We start from the raw sequence: 13,753 nt of genomic DNA, 5'->3' as shown, positions 1-13,753 counted from the left end.
TCTAAGGAACTATTTTGCCTTACCAGACCTTAATATTAATACAATCGATGGATTCTATGAGCAGCTCCCTCTTTGGCCACCCACTGACCCGGAAGAAATCCACGGACTCATTTCCAATCTCAAAGTTGGAAAAGCCCCCGGTCCCGACCTAGTCCCGGCGGAAGCTATAAAACTTCATGCACACTGGTGGGCGAAAATCCTGGCCGTTACTTTTGATGCCGTAAACAACAGTGGGAAGGTTCCAAGAATATGGAAGGATGCGATTATTATTCCAATTCATAAAAAGGGCTCGACAGATGACCCGGGAAACTACAGGAATATCAGTTTATTGTCAATAATTGGGAAAATATATGCTCGGTTCTTGTTAACTAAGCTTACTAAGTGGGCTGAAGAGAACAACCTGATTGGGCCTGAACAGGCTGGTTTTAGACCGAATCAGTCAGCGGTTGATCATGTCTTAGTTTTATACCACCTTGCCCGGAAATATTCCGCCCCAAATAGAGGCCAACTTTGTGCAGCCTTTATTGATTTAAAGGCCGCTTTTGACAGCATCCCCAGGGGATTACTTTGGGGAAAATTAGCACGATGGGGAATAGACAAAAGACTTTTGTGGCTAATAACTAAATTGCATGATGGATCAGCCGCAAGGGTGAGAATCACTCCGGCCGGCGACCTCTCAAATTCAGTAACCATCAATAGAGGTGTCCGTCAAGGATGTATCCTTGCTCCGACCCTTTTTAATCTATTTATAAGTGATATGAGGGCGCCTCTGATAGATTCTCAAGAAACGATCCATGCCCCCCGCCTTGCCCAATATTGTTGCCCCCTTCTACTCTACGCAGACGACACAGTGTTCCTATCTTTCTCAAGAGTAGGCCTTAGGAGGGCACTGAAAATTTTTGATGCTTACTGCAAATCAAATTTTCTTACAATTAATCATGCCAAGTCCAAAGTTCTAATTTTCACCAAGAGCCGAAAAACCTAAAATTGGAGAATAGACGGAAAAGCCATTGACCAAGTCTTTAAATTTCAATACTTGGGAGTCCTTCTCCAACACAACATGGGCTGGAAGGTCCATCTGGCATATGTATTAAATAGAGCTAAAGCCCTTTCCTTTGCGCTACTGCGTTTTTTCTTTTCAGATGGGGCTTTCCATATTCCATCAGTGTTAAAAGTTTTCAAGGCAAAGGTGATTGCAACAATAGCATATGCAATTCCAATATGGGGGTCCTTTGTTAATCTAACCCAATTGGAGGTAATCCAAAACCAGCTGCTAAGAAGGTTGCTAAAACTACCCAGGTGTGTAGGCAATACTGCTATACGTCTTGAACTAAATGTTACATCTCTAGAAACCACATTATGGAAATGCATTCTCTGTTACTGGTTGGCATTATGGCATAAACTTCCAAATCTCCACTTGATACAGTGTCTCTGGAGAGACGACTTCCCTAGCCCTTGGGCAAAAATATTACATGGGAAACTTGTGTCCTTAGGACTATCTCCATCTGAACTACTAAAATTGGATTTAATTTCTGCCAAGAGAATTATAACTCACAAATTAGAGGAGATGGATTTACAATTTAATATTGCGACAGGTGGTGGCACCTGTTCGCCGATAAACCTTGGCTTAACACCACCAATGAAGCTTCCATCTTATTTAACTACCTTATCGGTGGTGATGCACAGGTACGCCTTTATAAAGGCTAGATTCAATGTTTTCCCATCAAATGTGTTGGGTAACAGACTCTCCAACGGACAGATCTCACTCCTCTGTGACTGTAAAAGTGGATCTACAGAATCGTTATATCATATAATCTTCTGTTGTCCTACACACTCGGCTTCACGGTCCAAGTTTCTGACCCCATATTTATCGAGAATAGCTGACAGACCTCAGGAAGCCCAAATAATATACTTATTAAACGACGAAGACTCAAGTAGATCCCTTGCAGTCGCTAGATACCTGATTAATGTCTTATTTCATAAGAGGAGAAATGGATCACTGTATGACTCTGACAGCTTAGCCAAACTCAAGAACCATCAATAAGTGCCAGAACTAAGACGCATATCCCCCAAAATCTGAGGGATTTGAATTGCGGTTGACATAGAGGGAGCTTATTGTGTATAGTTTACTTAATTGAATTAAAACTGGTTTTATAGGGGTGTTTTAACTTGGAACTGTTTAAATTGTATTGTTTATGGATAAATTTTGATGTATTGTTTTTAGATATGGGCCAATGGCCGTAATAAACCAATCAATCAATCAAAGCCCTAAGTGGATTCACCAGGGATTGCCACTACTGTGACACGTGAGACCACAGAAGAGCTACCTTGACACCTGAGAACACAAAATGGCGGGGGGCAAAGCAAACTGCATTTTTTCCAGTCAATAGTGGACCTTCCTGCTAAATGTAAAGCATAGACCACTACTGAACAAAATACAACAGGTGTTCCTTTATGCAATATCCTATATCCAGCTATCTGCACTACTATTCTTGCAAATGACCTTAAGAGGCATGGCTTGCAAGTCCCCTTCAGGTTTGCACAAACCCACACATCTAGTATGGTAGATACACAGTTATTATTTAGTGCCTATCTATATAACATACACATACATTGTATTGGTCCGTGTTGCTCCCTCCTTTGCTGCCCTGCTCAACCCACCCCCTTTTCCATTGGGCCTATTCCCATTCACAGGGCACCCCTACCTTCACCGAGATCTAGGGTGCGGAGAAAAGATTTGCAAGTTCTTACAGAACTTTAATGCAAATCTATCTCCGAATGGGGGACTGTTACGGAAGGGGGGGGCATGTCTTCTTCACCTTCTTCTTCGCTACAATATATCAATTTATTTCCAATTGTCAATGTCAAAAGGGACTAAAATCTATAAAATTCATAGGAAATCAGCCTGCCAGTTTGCTCAATTACTCTAGGACTCCATCACACCTCCCCTGTCCAGCATAATCCCTCAAGCAAGGTGTCAAGACCTTAATCCTTTCAAATTGCTCTGATCAGCCTTTCCTCCAGACAATGTCAGGTGACAGAATATGCATATTTGGGACTATTGTTTTCTCATCCCCAGGAAGTGTTTATCTGTGCATATCTCCAGCTCTGCATATTCCCCCTCCCTCCTCCTTATGTTAATCCGATGTAGCTCTGCATATTCCCCCCTCCCTCCTCCATATGTTAATCTGTGTAACCCAACCTCCCTTTAATATATTCATGATGTAATCTGTGTAACCAAACCTCTCTTTAATGTATTCATGACGTGTTTTGCACTGTATTCTGGGACATGGAGGGAGTTTCAAAAACTCATGTCACCCCTTTCTCACTGTTCAATCTCGTCTTGAACCTGTTGGCCAATAAACTTGGATCTTCTGCAGTTTGCTCCTGTCTCCGGCTGAGCTCATTTTCCTCCGCAGGGACCCACGGACTGAGTCCGATGAGCTGGGTGGCAGAGCAGCCTCGCACCCAGATTTTTGCCCTAACAACCCCAAGAGTCAGCGCTAGGAGAAGGGCTCCACCCTGTTACGGTAAAATCTGGGTGCGAGGCTGCTCTGCCACCCAGCTCATCGGACTCAGTCCGTGGGTCCCTGCGGAGGAAAATGAGCTCAGCCGTAGACAGGAGCAAACTGCAGAAGATCCAAGTTTATTGCGCAACAGGTTCAAGGCAGATTGAACAGCGAGAAAGGGGTGACATGAACTTTTGGGATTTCCCTCCATGTCCCAGAATACAGTGCAAAATACATCCCAGTTACATCATGAATACATTAAGAAGAGGTTGGGTTACACGGATTAACATATGGAGGAGGGAGGGGGAATATGCAGAGCTGGAGATATGCGCAGATAAGCACATCCTGAGTACTGGTGATGAGAAGACAATGGTCCATGTAGGCATAGTCTGCCACCTGGCATTGCCCGGAGGAAAGGCTTGGCTGAGTGATTTGACAGGATTAGGGCCTTGACACCTTGCTTGAGGGATTATGGAGGACAGGGGAGTTGTCTTGGGTTCCTAGAGAAATTGAGCAAATTGGCATGTTGATTTTCTATGAATTTTATAGATTTTTGTCCCTTTTGACATTGACAATTGGAAATAAATGGATATATTGTAGCGAAGAAGAAGGTGAAGAAGACATGCCCCCCCATTCCGTATCAACCCGCAGGCCATGGGGAAAAGGGGGCTCTTCCCAGACAAGGCCGGAGACTCCCCTGCTGGCCCCCCGGAGTCCCAGGAGCCTTTTCTGGACGGCCCTCACTTGCCCCCCAAACGGGCTAAGACCGTTCCTCTGCCTCAGGCAGTAGTTCAACAGGAGAAGTCTTGGGGCCAATGGAGCCCAGTGGGGGACTGGGGAACTGGCTGAACTGGGGTCCTCCAAGAACGAGAGGGAGCTCGCAGAAGAGGAAGCCATTGCGGAGAAGAACTGGACTTGGCTGTTCTCTGCTGAGGGTCTCCTGCCTTTCTTCCAAGGCTTCCTGGGAGTGCCATGGCCAGAGGAAGACACAGCCCCCCCACCCTGAATCCCTTGCAGGGCCCTGGGGAGCAAGCAGAGCCTGCCTCAGTTTCCTTTCCCAAGGCTTTAGGGGAACCTTGGGGTGCGGAATGAGGGACCCCAAATGGAGCTCAGGCTCCTGGCAAGTGGGGAAAGGAACATGAAATGGCGCTTTCCAGATGAGTCTCAGAATCTCCCCCCAGGTCCAGGGACTGATCCGCCCTGGCTTCCTCCTCAGAGGTCCCTTCCGAAGGAGAAGGGGTTCCAGATCTCCATGGGGGAAAGCGTTCCTGAGCCTTCCTGGCTCCGGCCACCTCTGTGCTGTTTATGGGAGCTGTAGAGATGGGATCCCCAAATTTAATAAGGATCCCTCAAAAAACATGAGCTCTGCTTCAGCATGTTGTCCCCCCACAACCTTCTGTAAACTGAAATGAAATTTGTTTTAAAATATATCCGCAATTCATTTTTTGTATATACAGTATATTTTATTTTCCCCCATATATGTTTATTGATTTTCCCACGTTTAACAGTTTTATGACAATATAATAGATCATCCTTTTACCCTGTGCTCTGCTGAGCATTCGACTTCCCTCCCTCCTTCCTCTGGTTTACTTATGTCTTTCCTTTATTTTTCACATTCATAATATCTACACTCTTTGGCTTTCCTTCCCCCCCACTTTTATCTCCAACAGAATGCTCATTCTATCTCAGTCCTGCTAGTGTTTTTTGTTTGCTGTTTACAAGGATTTTCTAAATTGATTCCACTTCCTCTGGAACACTTGGTTGTCTTGGTTCCAGATCTGGACAGTTCCGCATGCTCCATCATCTTCATCTTACATCACAGTTGGTAATTCTTGCCGTTTCCATTTTTGGGCAATTACAATTCTAGCTGCCTTTGTGGAGTACATAAACAATCTTGGATCTACTCTTGCTGATTCATGTTTTGAATGTTTTAAAGAGATGTTTCTATCAATAATTTTAGTGTTTCAGTCTCATTATAAATCCTTTTCAGATTTATTTATTTTTTAAATCCAGTCATGGATATGTAGGAGAAATTCAAAAAGAGGTTCCTAGACTGGAAGTTACCCACAGAAACCCAGAAGAAATGGAGGAAGTCTCCAAGTGGAAAGATAGGCCTTTATTGAAATACCAATGGGCCTGCAAAGAACCGCATCCCAAAAAGCGTTGCCACAGAAACGAGGGAGCTAGAGATGCTTTTCTGGCAGTGGGACAAAATGTCACCGCTAAAGTCTAGAGGGCAGAAACCGGAAAATACTGCTTCCTTCTGGAAGGTTCTGTTATTTTCTGCTGAGGCAGCTAGATGTATTATGATTTGTGTTTTGTTATCTCAAGGTCACACTGAGGCAGAAAGATAAATCTGTCAGCTAAAAAAAGCCTGTAGTCGAAAGTTCTTCTTTTGCCAATGAACTTTGCCACTGCGTGATTTATTGGGAACCAGATGCATCCACTCCAAAGAAGCTTCTGCAGCGCCTTGGCATTGAAGACCCAGAAAAAGAGACGGAGGGGAATGTGTGGGTCACAAGGTGGGAGTCGTTGGAAAGGAGTCGCTGGGAGAGGCAGAATGTTGTGTTGAGCAGGCGAGGGAAGAGCAGGAGGAGAGAGAAAGAGCCCCAGGGAAAGACGAGGTTGGGCTGAGCTGGTGTGGGAATGAGAGGCAGAGAATGCAAAGCAACTCCGGAAACGGTGAACAAGGCAAGCTATGATCTCGTTTGAGGAACGGGAATTAAGATGCCTGCTTCCCCATCCCCAGTGGATTAAAATGTCCAAAGATTAGGGAAAGAAGAAAGAAGAGGAAGCAGGATTGGATGAACATTAGAAGAGACCAGAATTTTCCATTGTGACTTGGCTGAGATTTGTTGGAACAGTTTTTCAAAGGCTTTATAGAAACTGGACCTAGAAGCTGGAGAAACACTGATTTGGATTCTTAGACGATCATTATAAGCGTCATATTGAACTGTCTGAGTGGTTAAGATTTGAAGGCTGGGCGGGGGGGGGGGGAATCTTCTTGGTAGTGGCACCCGCCCTGTGGAACACCCTCCCACCAGATGTCAAAGAGAAAAATCACTACCAGACTTTTAGAAAACATCTGAAGGCAGCCCTGTTTAGGAAAGCTTTTAATGTTGAAAAGGTTATTGTATTTTAGTGTTTTGTTGGAAGCCATCCAGAGTGATGATGTAGGAAAAGTGTTATCTTGTTGAAGGGGAGGAAAAAGACTGGATACTAAATGCAGCTGGGTTTATTCTGGAGTGCATATTCTGAATAATTGCTGCAACATGATTTTCAGATAGAGATGGAAGTTTCCTTTTCATCCATTTTTTGTTTTTTTTCTATTAAGATTCCTTTATTTTGAATTTTGGAGGACACACACAGGAAAAGGAGAGTTGGAGGTGGGAGGGACCTGCAAGGAATGCAGGGAAGGATCTCTCAGGGTGGGAGACGGGGAGAAGAGGGGGACACCTAGGGGAGGCGGGGGAGCCTGTCTTTCTATGGGTTGATGAATGATATGTATGATACAAATGTGATAAAAGGTATTTTTAGTTATTCTTCCCCCTTTCTATTTTCTATAGAATTGTGTTTTGTAAGGGTTGTTTAATAATTTTTGTTTGTTATTTTTCTTTTTGAGTTTTCCCTTTGTATGAATTCTTTGATGGCTTGTGAGATTAGTGCCTTGACTGAAGCTCTTCCTGCATTCCAAGCACTAATATGGTTTCTGACCTGTATGAGTTCTTTGATGGGAAATGAGACTACCTTTTCGATTGAAGCTCTTTCCACATTCCAAGCACTGATAGGGTTTCTCCCCTGTATAAATTCTTTGATGAACAGTGAGACAATCCTTCCGATTGAAGCTCTTTCCACATTCCAAGCACTGAAAGGGTTTCTCCCCTGTATGAATTATCTGATGGCTAGTGAGCTTAGCCGTGTCCTGGAAGCTCTTTCCACATTCCAAGCACTGATAGGGTTTCTCCCCTCTATGAATTCTTTGATGGGAAGTGAGATGTGCACTTTGACTAAAGCTCTTTCCACATTCTAAGCACTGATAGGGTTTCTCCCCTCTATGAATTCTTTGATGGGAAGTGAGACTGTAGCTATTAGCAAAGCTCTTTCCACATTCCAAGCACTGACAGGGTTTCTCCCCTCTATGAATTCTTTGATGGGAAGTGAGATGTGTGCTTTGACTAAAGCTCTTTCCACATTCTAAGCACTGATAGGGTTTCTCCCCTGTATGAATTCTTTGATGAACAATGAGATAATCCTTCCGATTGAAGCTGTTTCCACACTGCAAGCACTGAAAAGGTTTCTCACCTGTATGAATTCTCTGATGGTTAGTGAGCTTAGCCCCCTCCTGGAAGCTCTTTCCACATTCTAAGCAATGATAGGGTTTTTCCCCTCTATGAATTCTCCGATGGGAAGCAAGGTTTGCGCTTTGATTAAAGCTCTTTCCACATTCTAAGCACTGATAGGGTTTCTCCCCTGTATGAATTCTTCGATGGGAAGTGAGACTCACTTTCCAACAGAAGCTCTTTCCACACTGCAAGCACTGAAAAGGTTTCTCCCCTGTATGAATTCTCTGATGGCTAGTGAGCCTAGTCCCATCCTGGAAGCTCTTTCCACATTCTAAGCACTGATAGGGTTTCTCCCCTGTATGAATTCTTCGATGAGAAGTGAGATGTGCGCGTTGACTAAAGCTCTTTCCACATTCGAAGCAATGATAGGGTTTCTCCCCTGTATGAATTCTTTGATGGGAAGTGAGACTATCTTTCCGATTGAAGCTTTTTCCACATTCGAAGCACTGATACGATTTCTCCCTACTCTGTGTTATTTCGTGTGAAGTGAGGCTATTCCTTCGAACGAAGCTCTTTCTTTGACAGGAGGTGGACTGGGACCTTTGACGGATGTTCTCTCCACACTCTGAATATTTATAAGACTTCTCCGATATGTGGATTCTGTTGACTTCTCCCTTGTTCTCCCCTTTGAATTCATCACCATCTGCAATGAAGAAAGAAACTACTTAGCAGCTCAAAAAGAAATGGAGCTCCGTATTATTGAACAAGGTTTTCCCCCCACCTCACTGCAAGACTTGAGAGTGCTCCGTTTCGGCCTCAAGAGGACATCCTTGAAGTCTAACTTAATGTCATTGTTGATGTGTGGCATCTTTGACCCTCCCAGCATTTGAGCATGCCTGTGGGGCGCCTGACTCTCTTGAAACCAGTGGGGCGCCACTGCCAGCATACTGTGACAGGGGTGCAGACACAGAACCATCAAACCCACCACCTGATCCCTCCCCCAGCAATGCACTGCCATGTTAGCATAAGTCATGCTAACTCTGCATCGCTGCCCCGGACCCCAACCCCACTCAGAGCGAAGGGGACGTGCTTCACATCCATTATTGAACAAAGTTAATGAATGCTTGTGACAGAGGAAGAACTGAAGAGAGAAATGTGAGGCTTTACTATATTTTTCCCTACTTTTGTTGGCTGCCATTAACTGACACATTGCTTGGTTTTTAGCTGGGATAGATTTTGTTTGGCTCACTCATGAAATCCACTCATTCTTAGAGGTCAGTCATCTCTTTGGTCAACCAAATGCAGACTGAAGCCAAAACAAAAACAAGCCTGACAGAAGTTACTTAAATTTCCCTTCAAGTCCTGAAGCCGACATTTAAGAAGGCCTGGGTAGTTCAGACAAGCCTGGTTATTGTTTGAAAATGCATGACTAGATGAAGAACAGTCACAGAACAAAGTTGTTATCCCTCCATTCAGGGTTCACAGTGGAGATGTTAGAATCCCAGATGCTCTTGGTCTCCATCCAAATAGTGGAGGTTCATCAAATAGAGGTATGCATGGAATTTCAACCTCATGAGAAGAGAAGACTCCCTGGAAAAGACCCTGATGTTGGGAAAGATGGAGGGCACAAGGAGAAGGGGGCGACAGAGGACAAGATGGTGGGACAGTGTTCTTGAAGCTACCAGCATGTGTTTGACCAAACTGTGGGAGGCAGTGGGAGACAGGAGTGCCTGGCGTGCTCTGGTCCAGGGGGTCACGAAGAGTCGAAGACAACTAAACAACAACAACAACAACAACATGGAATTTCAAAACTGATCTTATGATCTAATGGAATTTTACCAAGAGCGTCCATGATGCCACGATTCTCCTCCTTGACTTCCTTATGCAGAACTCTCTGGTCAGGATCCAGCAACGTCCACACCTTGTCTGTAAAAACAAACAGTAACATACTTTGAATCCCCTCCCATTTTCATGAGGAGACCAACTCTGTATTGTTTCATTGGTGACAGAAGAGGAATAATGACTACTGCTCACAATTAATCTAGGCACAACAGCCGCAAGAGCTCCTGACTAGGCATTCGGCGTTGCGATGTTGAATGTTCTCTGTTCTCTACTGTTTCCCCTTTTTTGTTTCAGTTGAAAGAAATTCATGAACCCAGAACTCATAGACTGACCACTAATGATGAACCATATGTGTCCTGTTTGCAGGTGGTTGCTCACAAGTAAACAGCCAGGGCTCAGACCTGCTTTTTACAGGTTTTATTGAGTGCAAACTATGTACAGTGCAGAAACCCAAAGTTCATGTTTGTCTCAGTCACTTGCAGATTCTGGGAGTGGCTTCTTCCTCTTCCCCCCAGGATAAGAACTTAGACACCTCGCTTCGCACCTCCTTTCCCCCTCTGATTCGCCGGAGGCGTGACTCTCTCCACTGCCTTATGAAGTGCTACTCCTCTACGAGAAATTCCTGTTACGCACCCCTCAGGAATCCACACATTTTCAGAACTGGGCGCCCCCTCCAAGACAACTAGATACTCTAGTTCACGGGTGTCAAACACAAGGCCCGCGGTCCAAATCCGGCCCGCCAAACCTCGTCATGTGGCCCGTGTAGCCGCCACTGGCCGCCAGCCTTCACCTTTTATTCTTGCTTTTTTTTTAATACACAAGGAAGCCGCCTCTTCACCGCATGCACAGCAGCCTACAAGCCAGAAAACGTCTGCCCTCTAGTGGCGCTGGCCGTTCTACACAGGAAACCTCCACTTTACATAGTCCTACAGATACAACCGGCCCTTTGAGGGTGACCAAACTGCTGATGCGGCCCCCCGATGAATTTGAGTTTGACACCCCTGCAGTCTAGTTGATGTCCGTTCCACCTGGAGTCAAGTATCAACATCACTTCGTTGCATTGTTCCCTCTCTTCTACGTTTGGCGGGGTGGATCCCTCCTGCCCCCTCTCTGGGCAGCCGTGCCCCTCCCTGTAAGGCGACGGCAGGGACCTGTGGGAAACCAGGTGTATCCTCATGTTGTCTTGCAGCTTCAGCCTAAACGCTACTGGATTGACCTGCTGGATGACCTCAAAGGGGCCCACTCTTCTAGGCTGCAGTTTCTTGCACCTCCCCCTCAGGGGCAGTGCCTGAGATGACAACCACACCTTGTCCCCCACCCGAATGACTTCCCCTGGTCTTCTATGCTTGTCGGCCTCCTTGTACGCCTCCTTGGCCCTCTCCAAGTTCATCTTGAGCTGTTGGTGTATGGCCTCCATCTCCACCGCGAATTGCTCCGTGGCCGGCACACGCCAAGCCTCCTCCCCTGGTCCTGGGATGGCACCCGTAATTGGCAAGAAAGGGACTCATCCCTGTGGACACATGCTCAGCATTATTGTATGCAAACTCTGCTAGTGCTAGCTTCTCCACCCGATCATTCTGCCTCTGATTGATGTGACAGTGCAAGTCCTGCTGCAAAATGGCAATGGCTCTTTCGGCTTGTCTGTTGGTTTCTGGGTGCCTTGCTGTCGAGAAGCTCACCTCTACCTGCAACAAACTCATGAGCTTGCGTCAGAAATGCGAGGTGAACTGCCTTCCACTGTCCAAAATTACCCTCGCAGGTACCCCATGCAGCCATGAAGCCCCATGAAGACGTGGTGCACAAACAACTTGGCGGTCTCCTCCACTGTCACTGCATGGGAACATGCCACAAAGTGACACATCTTGGTCAGTAGGTCCACCATGAACACCGTCTTACCTTGGGACATGGGCAGGTCTGTCATGAAATCTATGGACACCACCTCCCATGGCCTCCCCGGTGTGGGCAAGGGTTCTAGCAACCCCGCTGGTGCCACCCTCTCCCCCATTGCCCTCTGACACATGTCGCATCCTCACACATAATCTTGCACATCCTTCCTTACTTTGGGCCACCAAAAATCCTGCATAACTAACAACATGGCCTTGTGTTGCCCAAAATGCCCAGCAGTAGGGTTGTCATGGAGTTGTTTGAGAACTCTGACCCTTAGGGACTCTCCTGGTACATACAAGGTTCTGCTTCTTCTGCTAGGGCTCCTCCCCAGGTCCATTTGTCCTCCTGGTACATATGTCTGGCCACGGGGGGTTCCTTCTTCCTCCAAGCACTCTGGTTTTCGAGATAACGAGATATCTGCCCTCACATTCTGCTCTCCCAGGATGTACTGGATCCTAAAGTTAAAGTTGGCAAAAACAAAACAAAAAACCCAGCGGATTTGCCTCTGGAAAAGCACACGCACGGTCCGCCAGTATTCCAAGTTCTTGTGATCTGTACGTACCTGTATCTGCTGCTGCGCCCCAATCAGGAAGAGTCTCCACTGCTTAAAAGCCGCAAAAATTGCCAACAATTCTTTGTCATAGATACTGTAGTTTTGCTGACAATATGTTACCATGACAACATGTTATAGATATTCCAGCAAATCTATTCTGCTATTTTATATACAAATGACATGAGAAGACTCAGTCTACATATTTGTATCATTTCTTAGTCCTATGATCCTTGTTTTTAAAAGCAAAGAAGAGTTATAAAAAAAGAAAAGAAAAAGGCAACACACGGAGGCCCGATTTGCATTCAATCTGCAAAGCAGGATCAGGTTACTCGTGGCTTCTAGTGCCGCGTGACGGATCAGTGAGTTGTCTGGCATTGGGAGGACTTTCAGATCACGGTAATTGTTTTAGACCTTTTGAGCTGCCAATACAGCGCGGTGGCCGGGGAGCTGTGACCTATTCCTAGCTCAAATTGCCTGCAGGAGACAAAGGCGCAGGCAGGCAGGCAGGCAGGCAGGTGGGGGAGCCCGAAAAGGTGCCCCCCTTCTCCATCTCCATCCGCCTGCCTGCCTCCCCCCACCCCCTAGCTGAGGAAGCCCCAATTCCTCTCTGGCTCCATCCATCCAGGTCCCCATCTCCCCTCCCCTGGGACTCACCAGATCTCTCGGAGGTCCCTGGGAGGAAACGTTCAAAGACTGTGGGGAGGGATGCAGGAGACATCCTGACCAGGTCAACCGTCCATCTTCCCCCTTCCATCCTCGCTAGCTTTGCAGGATCCGTCTCTTTCATCCTTCCTGAGGAGTCAAGGAGCCAAAAGAAGCTGGAGGGTCCTGGGAGAGAGGAAGAAGCAAAGGGAGCCTCAGAGGCCCTGCAGGGATTCTCCTGCCCTAGATATTCTCCTGCCCCTGGAGAAGCACAAATGGGGCAGCCCCTCCCCCACAGAAGCCCCATTTCTCATCATCTCCAGTGGTTCCAATTTCCTCTGTTTGCTCCTCACCCTACTTCGTAAGGCTGGCAGGGTCTGCCCAGTAGTGACCTAAGAGCAGATCTCCTTGGATTACCACCTGGATTACCACCTGATTTTCAATTAATTTGGCTTTTTAGACCAAATATATTGCTTGAATCCCCTTACTAAAATTTTCACCAAAACTCATTCCTTCAAGGACTTTATTCATAAATTTGCATGAGATGTTGTCAAACTATTTTTTCAGCATCTATCACTTCCAGGTATTCTATCATCTATAATGTTTCTTATATTAGGTTTCAATTGTCTCCCAGGAAAGAAGCCAGGGCAGACAAAAACATCAGAGGTATTACATCTGGCGATATCGATCTGGCAAGCTTGATCGATAGAGCCGTAGCTGTCCGGCGTCCGGCCGCTTCCTTCCCAGCTGCGCAACTCTGCTGCTGGTTTTCTCAGCCACGGCTATTAGCAGAGTGAAACACACAGCGGTGTAAAGCAGACTTACTCCTTGCAAGCATACATAGACAGGTTTGTCTATTTACAGCTCTTTATTAAAACATTTCAGCATCAAAGTCCATCACTGCTGGCAGCCATTGCAAACATCTCTCTCCCTCAGAATCACAGGGAGAACAAGTGAAAGTACAGGGAAGAATCTCCTTAGCTCCTCCCTAGCTTCTAAAGCTTCTGTCTCCTCCCAGCTTCTAAAAGCTGACGTCG

The 13,753-nt window shown here is 46.1% G+C and overlaps 1 protein-coding gene and 1 long non-coding RNA gene across 2 annotated transcripts in view; both read right to left on the bottom strand.

The window, feature by feature from the left end:
- Window positions 1-13,753, bottom strand: part of LOC309365405 — a 54,043-nt gene that overhangs the window by 34,881 nt on the left and 5,409 nt on the right. The window contains exons 2-3 of the long non-coding RNA XR_014166113.1: window positions 4,077-4,680; window positions 3,522-3,927 (exon numbers count right to left, since the gene is read on the bottom strand). This is a non-coding gene — a long non-coding RNA (uncharacterized lncRNA). The remainder of the gene's footprint in view (window positions 1-3,521; window positions 3,928-4,076; window positions 4,681-13,753) is intronic.
- On the bottom strand, window positions 5,224-11,935 carry LOC309364857 (uncharacterized protein). Its single transcript, XM_081902813.1, has 3 exons — window positions 11,818-11,935; window positions 9,632-9,718; window positions 5,224-8,495 (listed from the first exon to the last, which is right to left on the bottom strand). The coding sequence occupies exons 1-3, from the start codon at window positions 11,873-11,875 to the stop codon at window positions 7,207-7,209; spliced, it is 1,434 nt and encodes a 477-aa protein (XP_081758939.1). The 5' UTR covers window positions 11,876-11,935; the 3' UTR covers window positions 5,224-7,206.

Source organism: Podarcis melisellensis, assembly GCF_964234715.1.
Source record: "Podarcis melisellensis genome assembly, chromosome: 2".
In the NCBI taxonomy this organism is placed as follows: Eukaryota; Metazoa; Chordata; class Lepidosauria; order Squamata; family Lacertidae; genus Podarcis; species Podarcis melisellensis.
Note: the sequence above shows the minus strand (reverse complement) of the source record. Positions and strands in the feature narration are given on the sequence as shown.

Bases quoted from the DNA above. Each gene is read 5' to 3' on its own strand.
- LOC309364857 (XM_081902813.1), bottom strand. From the start codon at position 11,875: ATGTACCAGGAGGACAAATGGACCTGGGGAGGAGCCCTAGCAGAAGAA. The intron at 9,719-11,817 runs GTATGTACCAGG...TTGTTTTTACAG, and splicing joins AGCAGAAGAAGCAGAACCTT to ACAAGGTGTGGACGTTGCTG. The intron at 8,496-9,631 runs GTAAAATTCCAT...TCTTCATTGCAG, and splicing joins TGGCATCATGGACGCTCTTG to ATGGTGATGAATTCAAAGGG.